The sequence below is a fragment of the Penicillium cataractarum genome, assembly GCF_028827025.1.
Source record: "Penicillium cataractarum strain IBT 29864 chromosome Unknown utg000002l, whole genome shotgun sequence".
Taxonomy (NCBI): Eukaryota; Fungi; Ascomycota; class Eurotiomycetes; order Eurotiales; family Aspergillaceae; genus Penicillium; species Penicillium cataractarum.
The window spans coordinates 4271568-4295131 of NW_026622738.1; the positions used below are offsets into that span (position 1 = coordinate 4271568).

The following is a 23564-nucleotide window of genomic DNA, read 5'->3' on the forward strand; positions in this document are numbered from 1 at the left end:
ATTCAATACAATAATGGCTCCCAAGTTCACTGGTGTCCTCGCTGCCCTGATCACTCCTTTCACGGATGATCTCAAGCAAATCGACGAGGGCCGCTACAAGGCCCACATAGAATTCCTCCTCAATACCGGAATTCATGGCCTCGTTCCCGGTGGTAGCACAGGAGAGTGTGCTGTGCTCAGCGTTGCCGAGCGCAAGCAGCTCACTGAACTCACTGTGAAGTTTGCTGCAGGACGAGTTCCTGTCATTCCCGGTGTTGGCAGCACAAACACCGAAGAAGCCGTTGAGCTTGCCGTGCACGCAGCTTCCCTCGGCGTTGAGGCTGTTATGGTTATTCCTCCATACTACGACCCTGTCACCTATGAACAACTCAAAGAAATCCTTCTTGAGATCCACCAGGCTTCGAAGCTTCCTATTGTCTACTACAACATTCCCTCTATCAGCGGCTTGACCCTCACCCCGGAGGAAATCGCCGGGTTGAGCTCGGTTGGAGTATACTCGTTCAAGGATACCTCCGGCAACGCGCCAGTCTTTACAGAGGTGGCTTTCGCGTACGACGACAAGATTAAGGCTTGGAACGGTTGGGACACCCTCACATTCTATGGCCTGGCTGCTGGAAGTGAGGCTTGCATCTGGGGTGCCGCCAATTTTATCCCCGAGCTCGCTGTGGCGCTTTGGAATGCTATCTGTGTTGAGAATGATATCAAGAAGGGCAGGGAGATCTGGAAGGTTATCTTCCCTATTTGCAAGTTCCTTGAGCAGCACAATTACTCTGCTGCTGTCAAAGCTGGAATGGAGCTCCGCGGTTACCAGACTGGAGGTCCGCGGAAGCCATTTACTCCGTTGAAGCCAGAACACCAGGCTGAGTTCCGCCAGCTGCTTCTCAACGCCCAGGTTCCCCTCGCTTAAAGGCCATATCTGTTTATATAATCAAGCATGCTTTAGACCAAAGATAGCAGATCAATATATATGGGGCCCACGTTTTTCATTGGATCCTTTTGCAAAAAGAATATCCCCCTCCAAATCTAGATGAAAATACCAATCTGTTAACATACAAATACAAGGAAACTACGAGCAGGATCTTTTTGGCTAAGAGGTATTTTGAAGACCACCAGGCTCTATTAAAAATATGTTCATGAAATTAGACAATATCATAATGTTACAAACAATTTATTAGAATAACAGCAGCCAGTGGATGTTTTCCTTGGCGAAGTCCATCCAACTGTAGGACATTGGCCCAGCGAAATGGTAATGAGTAGAGGTGGGGCTCTCGTAACATGCATCTCGCTGTTTCCATACTTCCTCCATAATTACTCTTGCTTTGGAATAAGATGTAAATCCACTCTGAGAGCAGGCATTGTCGAGCCACTGTACCAGACTTTGCCGTTCCATTTGGTCCATAGCTTCACATCCCGCCATGAAAGCAGGCCAAGCAGTTCCTGGGCCAGTCCAACCCAATTGTGTGAGTGCTGCATCCCATTCATGGAGTTCGTCAAGTACTTTTGTTACGTAACCCTGTAGGATACAGGGATTGACTTGTCGGACGCGCCGGTAGAAGTAGATGACTAGGGCGGAGTTGAGAGCCTGGAGCATATGGGTCTTTGGATCTCCCTCTGCAAGTGGCGGCCTCCTGGAAGCGAAGGCACAAGTCATGTTTTCCAAATAGAGAGATCTTCGATGTAGAGCAAGTTGTCTATCAGCAGTCATGACACATTTCCCGCTATTGAGTCGGTCCATGACATTAGCGAGACGAGTTGTTTGCGAGAGAAGGCTCAGCCATGTCTCAGAAACGCCGTTTGCAATCAGGTGGAATCCATCGGCAACGTTTCGTGAGTCAATGAGGTGAATATCTCCAAGACTTGTATGGGAGTCTTTGGGATCGTCAATATTGAGATCTCGGTCGGATTCAGCTGGTGTGACTCGAAGAAAATCGTCGAGATCACGGGCCCGATCAAAGGGAGGAATCGCGGCATGTCGTTGGGCTAATCGGCTCATCTCCTCCATGTCAAGACGGCGTGAACAAAGTGCCTTGGATGGTGAAGAATGTGGAATTTGATTGTGCACGACCAGTGTGCTTTCTGTCAATATTCGGAGCCAGGTATACATGTGATGGAGAAGTCGAGCTCTTCGTGAGATATGAGGCTTGACCAGGCCTCGCAATCTGATAAGGTATTCCATATTGATTATGTGGCACCGGGCATGCTTTTGGTTATCCGAAAGTATCTGCAAAGCGGCGGGTTAAAAGCATGTTGCAGTAAGTGGAGGGGCTCTGAAAACTTACTGCAAAGGTTGTTAGACTTAACATGGCCATCAATTGCTCCTTGTATTTAGCTTTATTGGGTCCTTCCAACTCATTTTCAAGACTTCTCTGTATATGTTGCTTGGCCTCTTCGTAGGCTGTTATGGTGATATGCTCCCAGTATTGACTTGATTTTCCAGGAGTAAATCCCGGGTTAATAGCTAAATGATACGACGCGCATGCGAGTATGGCGTATAGATTGGCGAGTCCAGCATGCTTTACAGCACTCTGACCCATATAAGTCAATTGGTCCAGTGCTATTATCGAGGCTGGAATCATCATGATGGTCCAAGGGGACTTTTGTGTCATGGGTAGCCATATGATTCGAGTAACGACGTGCTCATGGAAATGCTTCAGCAGAGTCCTTGCCTGAGAAAGAATATCTCCTTCTTCTGTCTCATGTTGGATCTGCGATAGACTCTGTTGCAACCAATCATGTTTTGGGTGGCTAGGTGACTCTGGTGCCACTGCAGTAGAAAACAAGATAGTCGAATGCAGATCGTTATAACCCGAAATAGGAGAGGCCAATGTTAAATCAGCAGGAGATGGGTCTAGACTGAATATGTCGGCCCATTGCAGAGTGGTGTCTAGATTCCCTAGAACCTCCTCCGCGGTTGATAATCCCGAAAGACTCGCGTCAGCCGCGATCGGTAGATGTTCAGAAACATCCAGATTCAGGGCTAACTCAACCTGAGAATCGACAGCCTCGGCAGGTTCTGGTTGTATTAAGGGCCCGTTCAGATTGAAGACACTGAAGGGACCCATCGAAATATCGCATTCATTCTGCTCCTCGGCGTCCTTTGATTGAGTATCGATCTCTGCTAGGAATTGATCGATGGAGAATGTTGCCAGCTCGCTGACAAGAGCAGAGCTCATGATCTTCCTTTCTTTCTCTAGTCAATGAGACAAAATGAGTTTCTTGGTGCAATCCATCAAAGTTGAAACGCAACGAGATCAAAAGCTCACCCGTGTAAAGCTGCCGGCGGACATTTGGACCTGAGCTCACCTCCGAGGTAGAGTTGCCGGAGTTTGTTGATGATCCCACCCATTGAATCTCTGATATGAGTGTCTCGCATACCACATCCGCATCTTTGCACGCTTTGCAAATAGGTTTTGTCTGGTCGCATTTGACGTGTCGCTTTCGGCAAGTCTTGCAGGCACCCAGTAAATGTGTTCGACGACCAGCAGGTTTTCTCTTCGCTGTTTTGCTGTCAGTCATGGCTATTGATTGAAGTAGTTTGCTGCTAGGAGCTTCCACATTCAATTAAAGTGGTTGTTTGTCAAGCTCTCACATCTGTTGGCGTGTGTACTCGGCGTGGCCTCGACGTTATCCGGAAACGCCTTCCTTATTTTCGGGCGGGGAAACAGCTATGCGGGGAGGTAGGTATCTTCTACGGCAAAGTCTACAACCACTTATAATTTTGGGGCTATATTTACAGATGGTCCAGCCTAAATGTGAAGTTTGTGACTAGACCAGCTATTTTATTATGCTAAATATTAAACACAATTAACTGGCTTGACCATCCTGGATAGTAGATCTCCGAAGCTCATTGTGTTAAGACTCTGTGGTCGTTACTTTTCTCCGAGATTCGAGAGATCGGGAACGGAACATAATATTGTAGTCCGACGGACTAAGAAAGACGTCTTGCTCCTCGACTAGTGAAGACTGCCCGCCGGTGTAAATGAATTCCCTAGGAGTTGAATCCTCGCAAGACAGAGCAAATTGGAAGAGAAATGATAGATGAATCCCGAGCAATCGTTTTCTGGGTTATTTGGATCAAAATCACAGTCGATCATGTTGACGTATCCCACCAGGCTGGAATTATTTTCTAGCTTTAAGCTCGCTAGAATAGACCAGATAGTAGGTTAATCCAAACAAGGAAATAGATAAATCGAGGTATTCTAAGTGACCATTGAACCCCCCACTCTTCGACTCACTAGATACGTATCGCGTCGACCGAGGCGCCTTCTAAGCCCGAATCTTAGATAACTATATTTCGATAGCCATTGCAAGCAAGTTCATGGATATTAGCCTGAAATCGAATGTTTCCAGGTCTCTAGTTATAGTCATTTCATCCTAGTAATACCGATCAAGCTTCTCGATCGTGGCCGCCCAGTCCTGATTAGAAGTACCCATAAAGCTCGTACTGTACGATAGATAATCTATCCTCACGGCCAACCTCCAGACTGAATAGGCCAAAATTAGAAAATGGAGGGGTTTAAGTATCCCAGTCATCAACCCATTCTACCTTTTGTTTGATCCTCTCACTGAAGGTACGCTTAGGTAGACATTTGGAAAAACCTTATAGTATGGTAGCCTATGAGTAGCAATGAAAGATGTGCCTCCTGTGCCCGTCAACATTTTTTTTCTGCTAGAGTTGTCTTAGGCGACAGTTCGCCACTTCACTAGCATCCTGGTAACTAAGTTTCTAGGCCGCAGAGCACACTATACAGGCTTTTACGTTGTTATTTAATGTATAGGCCTGATTAGTCCATCTTTACTCTTCCCTTCGCTTCACCGATTCTGTGGCGAACCACTACCGTAATTGCGACCCAAACCTCAAGCATCAGTTTCAATTAATGACAAAAAAGAGCAAGACAAAAAGCATATAACCGCCAGGATTTGAATAGTCACTTATCATACTCCTAACTGGCCAGCATGTGGCTTATGGGCATAGAATAGTCGGGTGACTATCGGTCGGGTGAGAAGTGGGTGACGGGTAAGCCCCGCTTTAGCGTCATGCGAGGGGCATTTCGGATGAGTACACAACAATAAAGGGCGAGAAGCCAGGTTAGAGCGGGCAGTTCGTCGCACCACCACCGCACTGACCGTATTTTTCCTGGACTAGGACATCATTATTGGTTCACCTCGATATAGGCTGGCACTCTCTTGGTACTTACATCTCCCTCCCATCGAACTCTAAACCAGGATTTGCTGGACAGCGAGGCTGACTTCGATATCGCCTTGAGCTCGGTACTGTGCTTGGTGGCTTGGTTGATGCCTTGAACACTCCAGTGATACGCTACCAGAGAAACTTGCAGAGGTGTTTTCATACAAGTGTTGGTCGACCGTCTTCGCCGTATTGTGGAGCTTTTTGCCACCTCGAGACTCAAGAACCCTTATGATGACTTCGTGCTTGACGGGTTGACCGAAGGCTAACAGTCGACGAAGCATTGACTAGCTCTGCAAATTTTTAACAGGTAGCCAAAGATGGTTCAGAACAGGGATAACTACTAATTTCGCCGGGAAATATAGGGAGAGCGACGTAATAGCATAACGAACCTTCAGTGGCCTAAACGAATTATCCTCGAATATGACCGACGGGTTTACTAGACTACCCAATTTTCGTAGAAGATAGGACGTAAAAAGCATCTGAAGGTATTCTTAATTGGCTATCCTACTATGAGATAATGCCGTAAGAGAAGATATAGTAGGAAAGCATGCTTCCAGACCCGAGAGTTTCAATTTATTCAAGTTCAGTAACTGTAATTCTATATCACAAAAAGGGTCAATATAGTATGGATTATGGCATCTCTAACACATTCATCCCTCGACGATACTAGTAACGAAATGACCAACATGATAACATGTAAAGGATACACCACTTTCTATCTATAACTTAAATAGGCTAAGCATTAGTAGTGATAGCTTTGTATCATTTCATAATCTCACTCGGCTATTATCTCGAACAGGTTCTTTTTATCTTCAAACGCTTTTAATTTAAGCGGCGTTTATAATTAGAGCCATCACGAGCAAAAGTCATTATCCCCACTATATCTGGTATCCAAGTCCTTTTCCCATTCCTACCCCTATTCAACCTCTATCAACCGCTCACTGATATCCAGCTTCTCCAAAGCATCCTCGAAAGTATCACTATCTGGACTGTCAATCTCATCAAAGTCATAATAGGGAGGCGAACAATTTGCTAGTTCACTTCCACAATGGCTACCCACGCGACTGCTGTGCCAGCTCATGAAACCTTTCTCCATCAAGTCCTGCTCATCTTGGGTATATTTTGGCTCCGTGTTAATGACGGTCAAAAAATCTTCAAAGCTTTGAATGAGCTTCTCCGAAACATCGTATCGCTGTTTCAGCCGCTCCACGAAATCTCCCACTGAGAAATTCTTATCGTGCTTCATTCGGAAATGGTCCGTCTGAGTAAGAATGTGTAACGTTTCAATATCTGCGTAAAGTGCTGCGATTTGAAGGAGGTGGGGACCCTTAAGACGGGGGCACTCCGAGTATTCAGCCCAGCGTTCGAGAAGCAGTCGCAGGACATTATGGGAGTTGTTAATGACGGCGGTCGTGAGCGGTGTTTGGTTGGAAGATGAAGTTGCATTTATATCTGCACCGTACTCGAGCAGAAGCATTGCGAAGCTTGCGTTATCCGTACGTGCAGCATGGATTAGGGAAGTTCGGCCATCCACACCGGCAGCTTCGATGTCTGCGCCGAAGTCCAAGAGTGTTTTCAGTATCAGGGGATCACTAGCATTGCGTGCAGCACAGTTCAGTGCCGAGCCGCCGATGTAACCGTTCGGCAAGATAGGATCTGTTTCAGCGCCTGCTTCGAGGAGAAGTCGGACACAAACTGTATGATTGCGGTCGGCGGCATATGACACGGGAGGAGCAAGTTGGTGGTCAAGCATATCCGGATTCGCACCATGAGCTAAAAGAATCGCAACGCTAGCAGCATCGCCCCGGGCAGCAGCCCAAAGGAGCGGCGTACGGCCAAGCGCATCTTGGCAGTCGATACTTTCAGGTTCAGCGATTATTTGCTTCTCCAAGCTTTTCTGAGAAAGACCGCACACTATCTTGTGAATTAAATTGAAGTTCTGCTCTTCAATCCAGTCGCTTCCTTGTGTCAAACAGTAAAGCGCTTCCAAATCTTCCTTCGCAAGACCTCCCTGGAGAGCAATATCGGAGGCCTTGTTTCGTGGGCTGTTATCATATGGAGACAATGGCCTAAGATAGGATTAGTTAATGTGCACAATTACTTGCCTTGTAGGGGGCTCACCGATAATCAGCGTCTGCTCCTTGTTGAACTAAAAACTTGACTGTCTTGTACTGCTTGCCATACAACGCCCACTAGAAGATATTAACCCCAACTCAGTGCTTGAATAGAGGACAAGAAATAGGAAATGTTAAAGCTTACCCGAACTAGAGTATAACCACGTGTAGCACTAACATCCCAAGGGGAAGCCGCTCCACGATTAAAGAGACCTTTCAGCCCTTCGATGTTTCCATGCAACGCGAATTCCACGCAGGGAGCAGTATCCGGGACGCTCCGGAGAGTAGTAATATTGAACTGTGGACCAAAGCTAGGATGATAGCTGACCTGTGCTTGAACGATTTTTGACCAGCAAAAGCCAAGTGGAAACCAGTATTCAAAACTGATGAAAGGTGTTTGGGATTTTTCGCACTCCGAGCTGTCACATTTTGGGCTGACCATCGGTAGACCGGCATAGCCAACGAATATCTGACCAAGCACACGGTTCATAAAGGAAGCATTTGTCTTGGTTTGTTTATGACAGGCGCAAGTACACCCCGATTGGCATTTAAAAGTGTATTGATTCACTCTGACTCTGACACTCTCTGGAGCGATAGGACTTTGCGAATGCTGAGAGGATGGTCTTCGGGGACGGGGTCTTCGATAGAGCGCTCCAGTTTGGGTTATTTGATTTTGCTTTAGCGCCTCGGATTGGGCACGCATCATTTCTTCCACTTGGGTAATGCGCTTCTCCATGAGCTGGCCAACACGCCTTTCCACGGTGTCAGCAAGTGTCCCATGATGATAAGTTAAACTGTCCTGCAGTTCCTTGCGTATGTTGGTTTGGTCCGCAATTTGAGATGTGACCATTGACAGGCCCTCCAGCTCAACTCTGACACGAACCATATCACGTCTATGTGGCACCGTTAGCGATAATAAAACTTTCTTCCTCAGCTATGTGTAAAGAGAGTTAAGGATGTAAAGGGAGACAATAAGTAATGATGGGATTCGGTTCATATAAAGAAATAATCGAAGGCACATTTCGCCACTTCGTTGAAGACTTACGAGTTAGAGGCGCCAAGCATAACATTCAGGTTACACCTGACTGATTTTAGTTCCTCTTGTAACTCTCCCAGTCTTGGCTGTTCCTTTCTTAAGTCCAACAGGTTGATAAACGGTGAGAGTTTCGAGTTTGACCCCTCCATCGATCTGCCAAGACGCTCAAGAATCAACTTTAGCTCAAGGAGCTTACCACGGGCGAGCTCTAGAAGGCGGGGAATATTGGCCGTCTCGGATTCTATGAGGAGCGTAGAGTCTCTCTCCTTAAATACTGCCGCCACTTCGTTGAGAACCAGCTCAAGATCTGCGACTTCGTTATTAAGCGCATGCATTCTGCCAGGTAAACCTTTGGCCTTTGAGCGTAGTGCAGCGAAAGCACGACATGTCTGCGCGGCCAGCGTGGCGATGGCAACGGAACTTGCGATAATAGATAGAGGATCCATATCCAAAACTTAAACCTGCTCAGTTGGGGAAAATTTCAGATCGAATCCGATGGCATGTGGAGGGCAACTGTGGATTAATTATGACGGTGTGCGGATTTGTTTGGCAGGGTTTGCGACCATGACGGTTTCAGCCTCAGCGCGTACACTAGTGGAGTGTTAGTTGTGTATACCCGGTCCACAAAGTGTGACAAGGCAGACAGAGAGGTCTTACTTAATGGGGTGACTTGCATAAAGGCCCGTGCTGCTTACAGCGTATAGCCCCCGAAATGAATATTACGCGAATAAATCAACGGGCAGATTTGGCTGAAAACTTTGGCTGAAAGCAGCCTAAAGCATGTTCTTTTGGTATCGAAAACTAATCTCGTATAGGACACTGGCAGAGATAAGTTATGTGATCCCCACGTCCATATCATGTGATAGAACATACATAGAGGTATTTTCAAGAGCTGGCGACTTGCATGAAGGACCCATACCGCTCATAACCTATCAGCGTTTCAAGGCTGTCGCCGTGGCTAGCCGTGACTGGTTAGCTGCAAAGGAGGGGATGAGGGGTTAGGGAGTCTGAAAGACTTTTAGATAAAAATACCCCCGACATTGTTCACTTGTAATTATTCTCAAGCACCACCATTTAATTCATGTGCTCTGAGGGAAAGCCACCATGAAATTCGGAAGAAACTTACTAAGAGATAGAGCGCCAGTTTGGGCAAATTCCTATCTTGATTACCATGGACTGAGAGAGCAGATCAGGCGTCTCAATGTCAATTGCGACTCAATTTCGACAACAGGTTAGTAAGCACAAGTTGAAAGCACATATTTGAAGTTCGAAGACGAAAATCGTGGTGCCATTAGCTGACATTAGTATCAGCTTTACTCGACAATCTTATCTCTGAGATCAACAGAGTGCAAGTGTTCTATGATAAAGTTTACTCCACGGTTTGGGACGAAATCTCGGGAATTTCCCCGGGCCCACGTTTTCCTGGCCAAAATGATTGGAAACTTGCAGATAAGCCTGAATTGCAATTTCATCTCGAAACGCTCGCTCAATGTTTCGTTGCTCTTACAACGCTACAAACATTTGGAGCCGTCAATTCGCGGGGATTCGAAACGCTCTGGGGAAAACTTGATCGGCTAAAACCACATCCTAGCGTAGCAGCCATGCTTGATGAACTCAAGTTGAAATTATCGGCCGCACAGTTCTCATGTCAAACTGAACTAATTTACGACTTGGGGCGCCTACGGACGTCTATCACAACAATCATAAAAATCTTATCTTGCAATTCCTTCACCTCTCAACGCTCCTTGATCCTGCATCATTTCGCTCAAAATTCTTTCCTTACGTTGGACAATGTCGATGATCTTCACCAGGCAATCCGGGATGGCAACGCCCTTGCTTTAGAGAAGAACCTTCGAGATCTCGAGGGCACAGTTGGCGTGGAGAAACGGCCAATTCAGGAACTTTTGTCTGTTTTGGTACAAGTCTCGATGGTCTATGGTTCCGAGGCCTGCCTCATAAAGCTTCTCCAAATGTCGCAGTCACTCCAGACGGATGAAGACTTCACTAATGTCTGTCTTCCCTCTGTGATAAACAAAACAATCCTCAAAATCGGCCACCAGAGGACTTTTCTTGAATCCCTTAGCCAAATTACAAGCTGCGACCATGAACAGGTTACCCCCATACTTGGTGATACCATGTTATCTCTACTGAAAGGTGTCCTCGCAAGCTTCGCCACCAAAATTCAAATATCCTTCACACACAAGACTTTTTACAACCGTGTAACTCTTCACTACGCCGCGCAATATGGGCTTGCGGATGTGTGCCAGCTCCTTTTACGCCACATGCAAGTGTCAGACTCTGACCACGACCATCCCTTGTCTGAATCGATTCTACTGGAAAACGATTTTGGGAACAGCCCTCTAAGGCTTGCCATTCTATATGGATTTGAGGAAATATCAAGACATCTTCTTGAGTATCTGAGGTACAACGAGGGCTTTGACAGTCATGATGGGAAACCAGTGCCAGGGTCCCTCGTTATCGACGCTGTCAGCGGTATCAACCCAAGTCCAGAATTCTTGAAATCTATCGTCGCGGCAAAAGCGAATGTGAACTACCAAGGCCTCGCCGGGGAGACGGGTCTTTATATCGCGGCACGTTTGGGAAATACGGAACTGGTCGAATGTCTCTTGGCCTTGGGCGCCAGCCCTGCGTTCGTGGAAAACAACAAGGGCTGGTCTCCTTTGATTGTTGCTTCCGTGGAGGGGCACTTGGTTATTGTTGAAGCTCTTCTTCGAGCTGGTGCTGACGCAGAATATAAAGATCGTCGGGGATGGACTGCCTTAGACCATGCCGCCTTCAGGGGCCATATTACATTGTCGCGGAGATTGAGACAGTCAATATCCCCTAACACTCCCAGCTACCCACTGTCTGGCTCGGGGACTGCGCCTCATGCCGTCCGCAAAATTTCAAGTGTGACGAGTCAAACTGTGATTCTCGTGAATCTGGGATCATTTGATTCGAAGAAAAATGTGAAACCTATTGACATCAATCAGTATCAACTTCAGACTGAGTCAATTGCGGAGTCAGGAGCTGGGTTATCGATTGAAATCTCCCTCATTGGCGGGCAGGGTCCGTCATATAGTGTCGACTTACCCATACTGGAGGATATGACGAACAAGCCATGGGCTTTCTATACGAATGACCCTGAAAATGCCAGGATACTGTTCAAAGTCCGTCGCGAAACTGTGAACGCAGACAAACTCAAGGAATATGAACACATTGGTAGTGCGGTCGCACTTCTGGAGGACCTCAAGCAGGGATTGGGATCAGCAAGAGAAAGTCTCATTCGAGACTATAAGATCCCTGTTTTGTCAACCGGGATTCTTGATCACATTGGAGCTATTACATTCAGCTTTCTTGCCGTTAAACCTTTCACACAGCCAAAGTTCTCTCTACCAGCAAGGGACACGCTCTGGAAAGAAGGCGGGCGGACCAAAGTTGTGGGACATCGAGGTAAATATCGAACATCTGTTGTCCGAAATATGTGCTAATCCAGGAAAGGCCTCGGTCAAAATAAACCAGGTGGCAAGCATTTGTCTATCGGAGAGAATACAACACTGGTAATATATACCCTTCGTAATTTAATTTAAAGCCTAACCAGTTTATAGTCATTTCTCACGGCCATCGATTTAGGCGCAGATTGGGTAGAGGTAAGTATCAATCATACCCTGGAAGACCTCTAGCTAATAGTGTCGCAGCTCGGTAAGAACAGAAATGAAGTCATTTGAACCCAATTAACACGTTGCAGATGTTCAATTGACCAAGGACCTTGTACCCGTTGTATACCATGACTTTCCTGTTAGCGAAACAGGAACGGATGCGTGGATGCATAATTTGAGTCTCGAACAAGTTTGTATACCCGCTCTCTCGAGATGACTGGCTGATACTAATTTAAGTGATCAGTTCATACATATCAGTGACTGTCAATCAAGACCAGAAAAGGCATCTCTAGTAGAGCCTTCCTCACGAAAAACGCGATCGTATTCTCTGGACCCCAGCAATGATTGCAAGCCCGTTCATATCATGGAGCAATTGAAACAAACTTTTGAGTTCAAACAAAAGGGATTTAAGGGTAATCTTAGAGGGGATTTTATTCAGCAGTCATTTTTGACGTTGAATGATCTACTTTCTCAAACGCCTGACTCCGTTGCTCTTAACATTGAAATCAGTACGAAATCCCCTATATTCTGCCATACCTCTCTTATTTTGTATATTCTAATTGACCGATTTTACCAGAGTACCCTATGCTCTTTGAAGCGGCTGATGATTGGAAATCAGACATATTTGTCATTGAAGTGAATTTGTTCGTGGACACCATTCTGTCGACCATTCTCTCACATCCTTCGTGCCGCCGTCGTCCCATCCTGTTCTCTTCCTTCAGCCCAGAGGTTTGCATCCTTGTATCCCTTAAACAGAACGTCTTCCCGATACTCTTCCTCAATGATTCTGGAAATTGGCCCACGGGCGACGTGAGAGCGTCTAGTTTGCAGGAAGCAATTCATTTCGCATCAAGCTGGGGCCTTGATGGAATTGTGATGGCATCGGAGCCATATGTGTTTGCACCGTTGCTAGTTGGTGTCGCAAAAGAAAGAGGGTTGGTGACATCGAGCTATGGTGCTTTAAACGATGACCCCGAATGTGCCAAGGTTAGTGCTGTCCTGATCTATGCATGGTTGTCTATATCTCAAATTCGAGATCATGCAATAACATATATTTACTGACCCTACTTTGTTAGATCCAAGCTGCTGCGGGGATAGACCAAATCATTGTGGATGCAGTTCATTTGATTTCTGAAACTCTTGGCAGTGTCTCTCTGTGATGTTTTGACTACTGCCATATTGTGAGTTATGGTCGAGAGCAGAGTGAACACATGCTGTATCATTCCACGAAAGAACTAAAGCTGGAATACCAAAGAAGGAGAAAATTAAAAAGAGAAACTCAATATATATGGTAGAATTTCGTTCACATGTCAAGAATTTACGTCTAAATTCCCGAAGAGTTCCCCTTTCTCCTTCGTTGGTGCTGTTTTTTCGTCACATTTTGTCGGGGAGAAGTAGGTAGGTGATTTCCGGAGGCAGGGGATACTAGTTCAAAGCCAAGATTTAAAGGTTATAGTATAGTATTAAATATTGATCAATCTCTTCATCCGTCAGTCTGTTTTCAGGTCAAATGTGTATTTTGAACGTTGTTCGAAGTGGCATCGCCGCAACAAACAGCGGACTCGGCCAAAGCACGATATTCAGCGCAGTGTTTGACAAGTCGTTGCAATCCATCTTTCGGGGAAGCCAAGGCAATGGAAGACATGAAACATTCCACTTGATGGATAAGTTTCAAGTCCCACGCTCGAGATGCGAGCCGTGGATTATGAATGATACTAGTCGAAAGAGTGGTCGATGCTATAATGAGATAGTGGAGGAGAAAGCTGAAACCAATCAGCATGTGAAAAGAACATAAAGGGAGATTGGCAGTGGCTGGAACCTGGTACATACCCGAGAATACATGCATATCGTTGAGGCATATACTTAATCAACCGGATCGACGCCCTTGCCGCATTCTGACACAAGATTCCAGATATCAGAGCGACGTCAGACGGAAGAAGGCCGGAGCTGTAAGATCTCGCGAGCTCCAGGTCGAGATTCGAGTCGCGGAATGTAGTCACGCGGTGGACAGATATCAAGCAGTTGAAATATGAAAAATGAAGACTAAGAAGTACAAGAGTCCCTGTGGACTTTGGAAACGAGGGTGCGTTGTGAACGTCAGGCCGATATTCCTTTGGTACACTCTCTTTCCACTCCTGAAGTCTTTTGTCCAACATGGCCACTGAATCGGCAAGCTCCGAAATCGGGTGTGCGGTCCCACAGTGGAGGCGCTGGTAAATGTTACCTTTTATGACCGAGAGTTCGCAATAAGACTTGAAAATATTGAACCCAGTCTTCTGAGTCGCCGACGATAGATTCCACCCATCCCCCAAAGGCCCCGGGAGGAAATCTATATCCATATCTTCATCACAGTACCCTAAGGGTCCACCGAATCGTAGACAAATCCTAACCCGGGTTAGCCTTCCATGACGAGAACTCAAAGATGGACAGGAAACAGACTCTCTATCCAAGCAAAACGCAATCCAAAACACCGTTCGGAGCTGCTGCAAGTCACGTTGTCCGTCTGTCGAAGAATCCTCGGGGTGTTCTATCACTAGTCTGTGACTGATCCGGAGTGCAGAAGCAATCATTCGGTTGCACGGACGGTAGCTCAAAGCTCCCAGGAAAAAGATTGCCTATCGAACATCAGTTAGCAATTGGGAGAACATGTGCTTATTGACGATATACCATCCCTAGTAGGGCCTGTGCCGCCCACAGTGTCTCTTCCCCGAGACACAATTCATTAACAACCAGTAGTGAGTTTTCCATGAATGCCCAAGCAGCTTCAGAATTTTTGTGGGTTCCACCAGGTGGCTCGTCGCGCATCATGTATGCCAGCGCCAGAACCACATTGATACAGGCCCAGCGGTCTGGCTGGGTAGAAAGAATCTCACAATCTCCATCACATATTGAGAGAAGAGATAAAGGCTCAAAAAGAGGACAAAGGGAATTGAAATTTTCCAAGTATTGCAGAAACAAAACCATAATCTCCGCCATGGTTGGCAGAGGGGAAGGTGAGCGACGGGTGGTGGAACCATCAAGTGTATGCAGCTCTTCGTAATGACAGGGTACTTCGCATGACAATAAGGTAGTCTTTCCCTCTATAAACCTGTCTCCTAATGCTGCTCTGACACTGCGGTGGTGGCAGTTGCAGGAGTCTGGAGAAACGCTCCTGCTATCGTTCCCACCAAACTCCGTGCAGCGTGGAAATACCAAGTTCTTCAAAAATGAATTGTTCTCGCCTATGGATGTAGGCGAGACCGGATTCGAGACCGCAAATTCATCACGGGAGATAAGAGTGCCTCCTAGTCCCAAATTTGATTTCTCGAGATCTGACTCGTTTATGCCAACCCGCGTAGAAGTACTGGTGTCCTGCGCCTGGAACGCAGATATGGCTTCGGGCCCATTAGATTGGGCATATGGTGTGGCATGGAGCGACAGATCATCGCTCGGGGGAACTAGACCCAGCTCTTCGAAAACTTGTTCCATTCGCTCAATTTGTGATTCCAGCTGAGCAATCTTGCTCCGCCTGGTCACCTCAGCAAAGTGTGATGGGGGGCTGGAATGAGGCTGCATCTTACCTCTCATTATTACGACGACGCCTGTATTCATTCACTGAGCATGGGACATTGAGCTTTGTGCATGATGTGCACTTGCTTTTCGTCGTCATATTACATTTTATCTTTCGCCGGTGACATTCCTTGCAGGCCTAATAAAGTAAGTGGATGTGATGGGTCCGGGGTCAGCATACCCACTTTGCTAGCCCACCCGGGCTTTCCCACGCGATTCCGGGGCGAAGGCACTGCTTTTTCGCTACTTGATAGACTGGAGTGAGGACGTGGCTGTTGTTGTTGATTTTGTGTTGTGGTCTCTGCGGACCCCGCATCGTTATGGGCAGGCATCGCTCCTCAGGGTCTATTTAGTGGCGGGCTTTAAGCACCTACCCGTGATGTACGGCTCTGGTCGGGCTGAATTTAGGTGAGTAGTTAACGCACGCGGATGATGAGACTATAATAGACAAGGAGAATTATCAATGGAGCGCAAAGGAATGAATGAATTGTGGTAATTCACGTGAAATAGGGTGATGTATTTCCACATCTTCACGGAGTGAGAAAGCTGCAGGTGGGCCAATTCCTGCTGGTCTTTTTGGTCCTTCGGATGCCGGAGGTTCTCTTCGGCCACGGAATCTCGGGTACCGAAACCGTAATATATGAAGGCTTGGCGGTAACTTACGCTTAAGTGGATGTACGGTATAGTAATGGACTAGAGCCATTCTGGGGAGGTTAGTCTAGTGCTTATGTATGTGCACAAAGAACCTGTACTGATTTCACAACTGGAGTAGTGGAGTGGATCATGTCTTGATCGTATTGATCTCTGCTTTGGGTGGAGATCTCCAGCAGGGCCACGGAACTCGGAGGTGCCACCCGATACTGCTCGACTACTGCTATCTCAACGAAACTCCCTAACTAGCCGGTCCGCCGGAAGTTCTTCATGTTGCTGAAACACCCATATCTTTTTCGTAAAGCAGGCTTTTATACATCATGAATTCTTGGCCACATCCGTCATCCCGAATAAGGGGTTCTTGGAAGTATGTGGACCGACGGATATTTCCCTGAGCCGATGCCTCTTAAGGAATTGAATTGTTTTTATATCGATCCTACACCTTGACCCGAACTTCTATATTCAAAGCCGATTCTACCATCCTCCCTTCTACCTATCAAGCTCTGATTCTACTCGGAACCTCTTGAGTCAAGGCGTGTTCTCTTTTACAGCATGTCTCTTTTGGGGACAATCAACCCTAACCCGACCCGGTCCCAGTCCGTGGTCAGTCACAATATACCGCAATTACAGGAGATTGATGAAGTCTCAGTGGCTCCACCAACGCAGAGCAATAGGTCGGAAAGAAGTGAAGATGGCGTGACCCTCCACGAAGACGAGGAAGAAAAGATGGAATCTAGAATTGGTGCCCTCGCTCGCCGGCTCACCCGACATTCGACTCGATACTCTGTCAGCAGCGGCCTTGAGAATCCCTTCACGACCGATGTGTCTGATTCAACTGTCAATCCGCACAGCCCCAACTTCAATGTTCGCAGCTGGATGAAGATGCTCTTGGCTATCAGATCTCGTGATCCTGATAGATACCCAGACCGAAAAGCGGGTGTAGCATTCAGAAACCTCAGTGTCCATGGATTCGGGTCTCCGACTGATTATCAAAAGGATGTCCTGAATTGCCTGCTTGAGGCTGGAACGATCATTCGACGACTGGCCGGTATCAAGATGCCAAGGATTGATATTCTTCGCAACTTCGATGGTTTGGTTAAAAGCGGAGAAATGCTTATTGTGTTGGGAAAGCCCGGATCAGGATGCTCTACCCTTTTGAAAACAATCGCGGGCGAGATGAATGGCATCTCGATGTCCGAGGACTCGGTGCTAAACTATCAAGGTACATACATGCCAACCTAGAAAACACCATGTCAACTGGTCTGCTAACAAATCGGACTGGATAGGAATCTCGGTACAGAAAATGCGCAAAAACTTCAAGGGCGAAGCTATTTACTCCGCTGAAACCGAAGTCCACTTCCCCCAGCTTTCTGTTGGAGATACACTGTTGTTTGCCGCCCTTGCCCGAGCTCCCCGCAACCGCTTCGAGGGAATCACCACCAACCAATACGCGGAGCATATGAGAGATGTGGTCATGGAAATGCTTGGTCTGTCACATACGATTAATACCCGCGTCGGAAACGATTTTATTCGTGGTGTAAGTGGGGGTGAGCGAAAGCGCGTCAGTATCGCCGAGGTCACCTTGAGCCAAAGCCCGTTGCAATGTTGGGACAACAGTACTCGAGGCCTTGATAGTGCAAATGCCTTGGAGTTTTGCAAGAATTTGGCGCTTATGAGCAAATATTCCGGCACAGCTGCCTGTGTGGCGATTTACCAAGCCTCTCAGAGCGCCTATGATGTGTTCGATAAAGTCACTCTGCTCTATGAAGGACGACAGATTTACTTTGGTCCGACGAATGAAGCAAAGCGATATTTTGTGGATATGGGATTTGATTGCCCTAGCCGTCAAACCACTGCAGATTTCCTGACGTCCATCACCAGTCCAGCGGAAAGGAAGATCCGTCCAGGATTCGACGGCCGTGTGCCTCGTACACCGGATGAATTTGCGACAGCCTGGAAGAACAGCAGCGACCGAGCCAAGCTGCTGAAGGATATCGAAGAATACGAGCAGGCATATCCCATCGGAGGGCCAGCATATGATGCCTTTCTCAATGCTCGTCGGGTAATGCAAGCAAAGCATCAGCGCCCGGGATCACCTTACACTATTTCAATGCTAAACCAAATCAAAATCTGCATTGTGCGCGGATTCCAGCGCTTACGAGGTGACTTCAGTCTCACTATGACGGCACTTGTTGGCAACTTTATCATGGCGCTCATTATCGGTTCCGTTTTCTTCAACCTTCCCGAAACAACTGCCAGTTTCTATGCACGGGGCGCACTTCTTTTCTTTGCCGTTCTCTTGAATGCATTCTCTAGTGCGCTCGAGATTCTGACTCTATATGCTCAACGACCAATCGTGGAGAAACAATCGAGATACGCCTTTTACCATCCCTTTGCAGAGGCAGTGGCATCGATGATATGCGACGTACCATATAAGCTGATCAACTCCGTCACTTTCAATATACCCTTGTACTTCATGACTGGCTTGCGTCGAGAGCCTGGTGCTTTTTTCACGTTCTGGATCTTCTCCGTGGTTACGACATTCACAATGTCGATGGTATTCCGCACAATCGCGTCGACCTCCCGATCCTTATCACAAGCACTCGTCCCCGCGGCGATTTTGATTCTCGGGATGGTTATCTATACTGGCTTCACGATTCCTACTCGTAATATGCTGGGCTGGTCACGTTGGATGAATTATATCAACCCCATCGCCTATTCATTCGAAAGCTTCATGGTCAATGAGTTCCATGACCGAACATTCCCATGTGCCGACGTTATTCCATCTGGTGGACAGTACGATGGTATTTCAATGGAAAATCGCATTTGCTCTACCGTCGGAGCGGAATCAGGGTCGACGCTTGTGTCGGGGTCACTGTACCTGGAGCTAAGTTTCGAATATGTGAAGTCACACCTCTGGAGAAATATAGGGATTTTGATCGGTTTCATGGTGTTCTTTGCTTTATGTCATCTCCTTACAACGGAGTACATTTCTGAACAGAAGTCCAAAGGCGAAGTTCTTCTCTTCCAGCGTGGCCAGCAACCAACACAACCCATATCCAACTCCGATCTTGAGGCAGCATCCTTACCAAACAACAGTGAGAAAACTACTGAGTCGAGCCCCCAAGCCACATTAATCCAGCGCCAGACGGCCATTTTCCAATGGCAAGATGTTTGTTACGACATCAAAATCAAAGGCGAACCACGGCGAATCTTGGATCATGTGGACGGCTGGGTGAAGCCTGGAACGTGTACTGCTTTGATGGGTGTCTCTGGCGCTGGAAAAACAACTTTGCTCGACGTACTTGCGACAAGAGTGACCATGGGAGTCGTCACTGGCCAGATGCTTGTTGACGGGCAGCCTCGCGATCAATCATTCCAGCGAAAAACAGGCTATGTGCAGCAACAAGATCTCCATCTGCCTACCTCAACGGTTAGAGAGGCCTTGGAATTCAGTGCGATCTTACGGCAACCAGCATCGGTTAGTCATAAGGACAAAGTCGCTTATGTGGATGAAGTGATCAAGCTGTTAGGGATGGAGGCTTATGCGGACGCTGTTGTTGGTGTTCCGGGCGAGGGATTGAATGTGGAACAACGCAAACGCTTAACGATTGGCGTTGAACTTGCCGCTAAACCCCAGCTCTTGCTTTTCCTGGATGAGCCAACAAGTGGCTTGGATAGTCAGACATCATGGTCGATCTTGGACCTCGTTGATACTTTGACCAAACACGGCCAAGCCATTCTTTGCACTATCCATCAACCATCGGCCATGTTATTCCAACGCTTCGACCGATTGCTCTTCTTAGCGAAGGGTGGGAAGACAATTTACTTTGGTGAAATCGGCCAAAATTCCCAAATTTTATCGCGTTACTTCGAGTGCAATGGAGCAGCACCTCTAGAGCCTGGAGAGAATCCTGCCGAGTGGATGCTGGACGTGATTGGGGCAGCGCCCGGCTCTCATAGTGATATTGATTGGCCGAAGGTCTGGCGAGAGAGCGCCGAACACATCAAAGTAAAGGAGCACCTCTCACAACTCAGAGAGACGCTCTCAGTTCAGCCTCGCGAGGAAGCCGGGCCAGAAGCCTATACAGAGTTTGCAGCACCATTCTATGTTCAACTTTACGAGTGCCTTGTTCGCGTCTTTGCCCAATACTTCCGAACTCCGATATATATTTGGTCAAAGGCGGCTCTCTGCGTCCTAACCTCGCTCTACATTGGTTTCTCGTTCTTCCAAGCCAGCAACTCCATCCAAGGGCTACAAAACCAGATGTTTAGTGTTTTCATGTTGATGACGATTTTTGGAAATCTCGTTCAACAGATTATGCCCAATTTTGTCACACAGCGGTCTCTTTATGAGGTTCGAGAAAGACCATCAAAATCATACTCCTGGAAGGCATTCATGGCCGCCAACATCATTGTTGAGTTACCTTGGAATGCCTTGATGGCGGTTTTGATCTACTTCTGCTGGTACTATCCGATCGGCCTATACAACAATGCCTCACAAGCAAATTCGGTGACTGAAAGGGGTGGTCTTATGTTCTTACTGATCCTCACATTCCTCCTGTTCACGTCGACCTTTGCACACATGGTGATCGCTGGTATTGAACTGGCCGAAACTGGCGGAAATGTCGCGACGATGTTGTTCTCGCTGTGTCTGATCTTTTGCGGTGTTCTTGCGACAAAGGACGCTCTTCCAGGATTCTGGGTTTTCATGTACCGCGTGTCTCCATTCACCTATTTAGTCTCTGCCATGTTATCGACAGGATTGTCAGGTGCAGATGCTATTTGCGAGAAAGTCGAGTATCTGACATTCAATCCGCCGTTTAACCAGACCTGCGGCGAATATTTGACCCCCTACATCGACATGGTGCACTCTGGATACGTTGAAAACCCGGACGCAACGTCTGACTGCTCCTTCTGCTCGGTTAGCAAGACCGATACATTTCTCGCAGCCATTGGGAGTAATTTCGATGATGCATGGCGAAATTTCGGTCTGATGTGGGTGTACATCGCCTTCAATATCGCGGGCGCTGTATTCATTTACTGGCTTGCGCGCGTACCCAAGGGCAAACGAGCTTCTGGTGCTACTTGAAATTGCTGCTCTTCGAGAACAGCTTCACCAATCGATTGACATCTGATACCACGAGGGAGAGGCCTGTGGTGCCCATTCGCTTTTCATTCGCTTTCTTTTTTTTCCTTTTCTTTCTGCTCGGGCTTTTGTCTGATTATTACCTGGGCTCCTCATTCCTTTGTATTTTATTTCCGCGTCCCTTTTTTATCTATATCTTGTAATTTACGGTTAATAGAGTTAAATTTCACCATGGTTATCTGAAGAATATTTTTGCTGTAACAAATCAAGAGGACTTTCATCAGTTCAATTAGCTACTGTTGCATGTCGCTACAGCATTCTATGACACATTGTCACACTCCAGCCATAAAACGCGTAAAACGCAGAGAAGTAGGAATAACGATCGGCTTCTTTGATATCCTCAAAAGCCTCATACAACCTGGAGACTCTACAATCGAATATCATGTAAGCCGCCTTGCATGCTCCATTGAAATCGCCACAATCGCCCCCAAAGTTGGCGCCCAAGATCTCCTCCAACGATGCAACATAATGGCACTTGAAGAGCGACCCATCTCCCCTTGGTCGCACATCCCCCATCGCTAAAAAGCACACTCGTGTGTAATGATGCTAAAAGGTCGTTCGATACAAGGTTTATACCTATCGACCGAATACCAGAAAAAAACTTGCCAGTTTTTGTTTAACGAAGCACTCGGCTACGTGGTAGGATGTCCCAATAAGATTTCAGTTCGACAAGCCGCTTACGAAAGCCCTTGTGATGCCTGCGGGCGTGCTCTATATGTCCTTAACTAAACAACCCACTCCCACCCAGGATGATAGAGTTAGCTTCTCGAAAAGTATTAGTTATCAATTACTGCTGAACTTGACAACCAACAAAAAGATTTGTCAGAAGCCTTCAGGCCAATACAAAAGGTCGCTTTTAGACATTCATTATCCTGCGAGCACAGTTATATCCCAACATGAAATTAAGGGCCCTCTTAACGGGAATCTTACGCCCAAAATCAGAACCTGCAAAGGCTGTAATATTTGAGACTCGGGAGGCCACGTGTGCGAATTCCTCAGGCTCAGTGCTAGTATGGGATGAGAACAACCTTAACTTATTCTTAAAAGAACAATTATAAAACAATTCCTTTAGGATTATGTTCCAGAATCCTGCACTAAAAGTTTCTCTCGAGAAACCTGGCATGCCAGAAGTCATCAGGTATGCAATAACTTCACCTATTGTTTGTTCTGGAAGTCGAAACGTCTGAAAACTTCGCTATAGATTGTGACAGAGCCATTCGAATATCTTTCTTCAAATCCGGGAAAGAACATTCGTAGCCCCTTGATGAATGCCTTCAATGAATAGCTCGAAGTCCCTGAGCCTCAACTGAGTATCATCAAAAATGTCGTGAACACTCTTCATATAGCAGCCCTCCCGTACGGTCTTCACCCCATCCACACTTCATGCCCTTCCTATCTCACAAATTGCCTAGTATCGATGACATTCAGGACGGTTCAATTCTACAGGGAATGGATCTCTCCTGGCGAGATTCTTCTACGTGTCCCACTATGCCAGAATATTTGAAGATGATCAGTAATAAAACAGGTGGGCTGTTCCGGATCACGATCCGGTTGATGCAGCTAGAAAGTACATGCTCAAGGTAAATTCATCTGAGGTCTCAGAAGTGGCTCTACTTACATCCTGTAGAGACAATATACAGCTAGTCGAGATTCTCGCAAAGCTATATCAAATTCGCGATGATTACAAGAATCTCCGTAGCGATGTATACGCCCAGCAGAAGGGTGTATGCGACGACACTACCGAGGGGAAGTTTTCGTTTTTTATCGTACACAACGTTCAAGTTGACCCGGATAGCAAAGTTGTTCGGAACGTCTTGCAGCAAAAGACTGACGATGGGAGAATTAAGGAGAGTGTAATTCTCTGTTTAGAATCAACTCATAGCTTCCAGTATACGGAGGAGGTCTGAGGAGACCTTGCGCCGCAAGCAGAATCACTCATTCTTGAGTTGGACTGTGGAAGCGAGAAGTTCCATGCCCTGTTGAGCGTGTTGAAAATGCCTCGAATCTAACTCAATGAATTTCTTAGCCCACAATTCAACCATCCCGAATTCTCTACAGAAGATCACTTGTGTAGAATATTCAACACAGATCGGCCCTGGGATATAGAGCCGTTACGGCATGTAGAAATGGCGAGTCCACTAGATTATTGAAGACTGTTAAACCATATAGGGTCCTTTGATAGTAGCTCTGGTACATACGACCATAGGGTGTGGAG

At 46.8% G+C, this 23564-nt stretch overlaps 8 protein-coding genes across 8 annotated transcripts; 5 read left to right on the plus strand and 3 right to left on the minus strand.

Moving 5' to 3' along the window:
- Window positions 1-13: 13 nt before the first annotated feature.
- Window positions 14-907, plus strand: N7496_003578 (dihydrodipicolinate synthase family protein; the record flags this gene model as incomplete). Its single annotated transcript, XM_056696509.1, has 1 exon — window positions 14-907. The coding sequence occupies one exon, from the start codon at window positions 14-16 to the stop codon at window positions 905-907; it is 894 nt and encodes a 297-aa protein (XP_056558721.1).
- A 264-nt stretch (window positions 908-1171) lies between these two features.
- On the minus strand, window positions 1172-3516 carry N7496_003579 (Zn(II)2Cys6 transcription factor; the record flags this gene model as incomplete). The annotated part of the gene is made up of 3 exons (XM_056696510.1): window positions 1172-2221; window positions 2280-3190; window positions 3264-3516. The coding sequence occupies 3 exons, from the start codon at window positions 3514-3516 to the stop codon at window positions 1172-1174; spliced, it is 2214 nt and encodes a 737-aa protein (XP_056558722.1).
- Window positions 3517-6107: 2591 nt separating this feature from the next.
- N7496_003580 (ankyrin repeat domain-containing protein) lies at window positions 6108-8787 on the minus strand (the record flags this gene model as incomplete). The annotated part of the gene is made up of 4 exons (XM_056696511.1): window positions 6108-7260; window positions 7313-7383; window positions 7451-8198; window positions 8351-8787. The coding sequence occupies 4 exons, from the start codon at window positions 8785-8787 to the stop codon at window positions 6108-6110; spliced, it is 2409 nt and encodes an 802-aa protein (XP_056558723.1).
- Window positions 8788-9542: 755 nt separating this feature from the next.
- N7496_003581 (uncharacterized protein) lies at window positions 9543-13160 on the plus strand (the record flags this gene model as incomplete). Its single annotated transcript, XM_056696512.1, has 9 exons — window positions 9543-9576; window positions 9653-11794; window positions 11843-11901; window positions 11950-11991; window positions 12040-12043; window positions 12090-12190; window positions 12245-12509; window positions 12578-12987; window positions 13077-13160. 9 exons carry the CDS (start codon window positions 9543-9545, stop codon window positions 13158-13160), a joined length of 3141 nt encoding a protein of 1046 aa, XP_056558724.1.
- Window positions 13161-13501: 341 nt separating this feature from the next.
- On the minus strand, window positions 13502-15865 carry N7496_003582 (uncharacterized protein; the record flags this gene model as incomplete). Its single annotated transcript, XM_056696513.1, has 6 exons — window positions 13502-13763; window positions 13831-14385; window positions 14440-14615; window positions 14668-15538; window positions 15561-15688; window positions 15731-15865. The coding sequence occupies 6 exons, from the start codon at window positions 15863-15865 to the stop codon at window positions 13502-13504; spliced, it is 2127 nt and encodes a 708-aa protein (XP_056558725.1).
- An 887-nt stretch (window positions 15866-16752) lies between these two features.
- On the plus strand, window positions 16753-21292 carry N7496_003583 (pleiotropic drug resistance family ABC transporter; the record flags this gene model as incomplete). Its single annotated transcript, XM_056696514.1, has 2 exons — window positions 16753-17422; window positions 17487-21292. 2 exons carry the CDS (start codon window positions 16753-16755, stop codon window positions 21290-21292), a joined length of 4476 nt encoding a protein of 1491 aa, XP_056558726.1.
- A 1133-nt stretch (window positions 21293-22425) lies between these two features.
- N7496_003584 (geranylgeranyl diphosphate synthase type III) lies at window positions 22426-22634 on the plus strand (the record flags this gene model as incomplete). The annotated part of the gene is made up of 2 exons (XM_056696515.1): window positions 22426-22530; window positions 22551-22634. 2 exons carry the CDS (start codon window positions 22426-22428, stop codon window positions 22632-22634), a joined length of 189 nt encoding a protein of 62 aa, XP_056558727.1.
- A 98-nt stretch (window positions 22635-22732) lies between these two features.
- Window positions 22733-23256, plus strand: N7496_003585 (terpenoid synthase; the record flags this gene model as incomplete). The annotated part of the gene is made up of 2 exons (XM_056696516.1): window positions 22733-22929; window positions 22977-23256. 2 exons carry the CDS (start codon window positions 22733-22735, stop codon window positions 23254-23256), a joined length of 477 nt encoding a protein of 158 aa, XP_056558728.1.
- Between the last annotated feature and the right edge of the window lie 308 nt (window positions 23257-23564).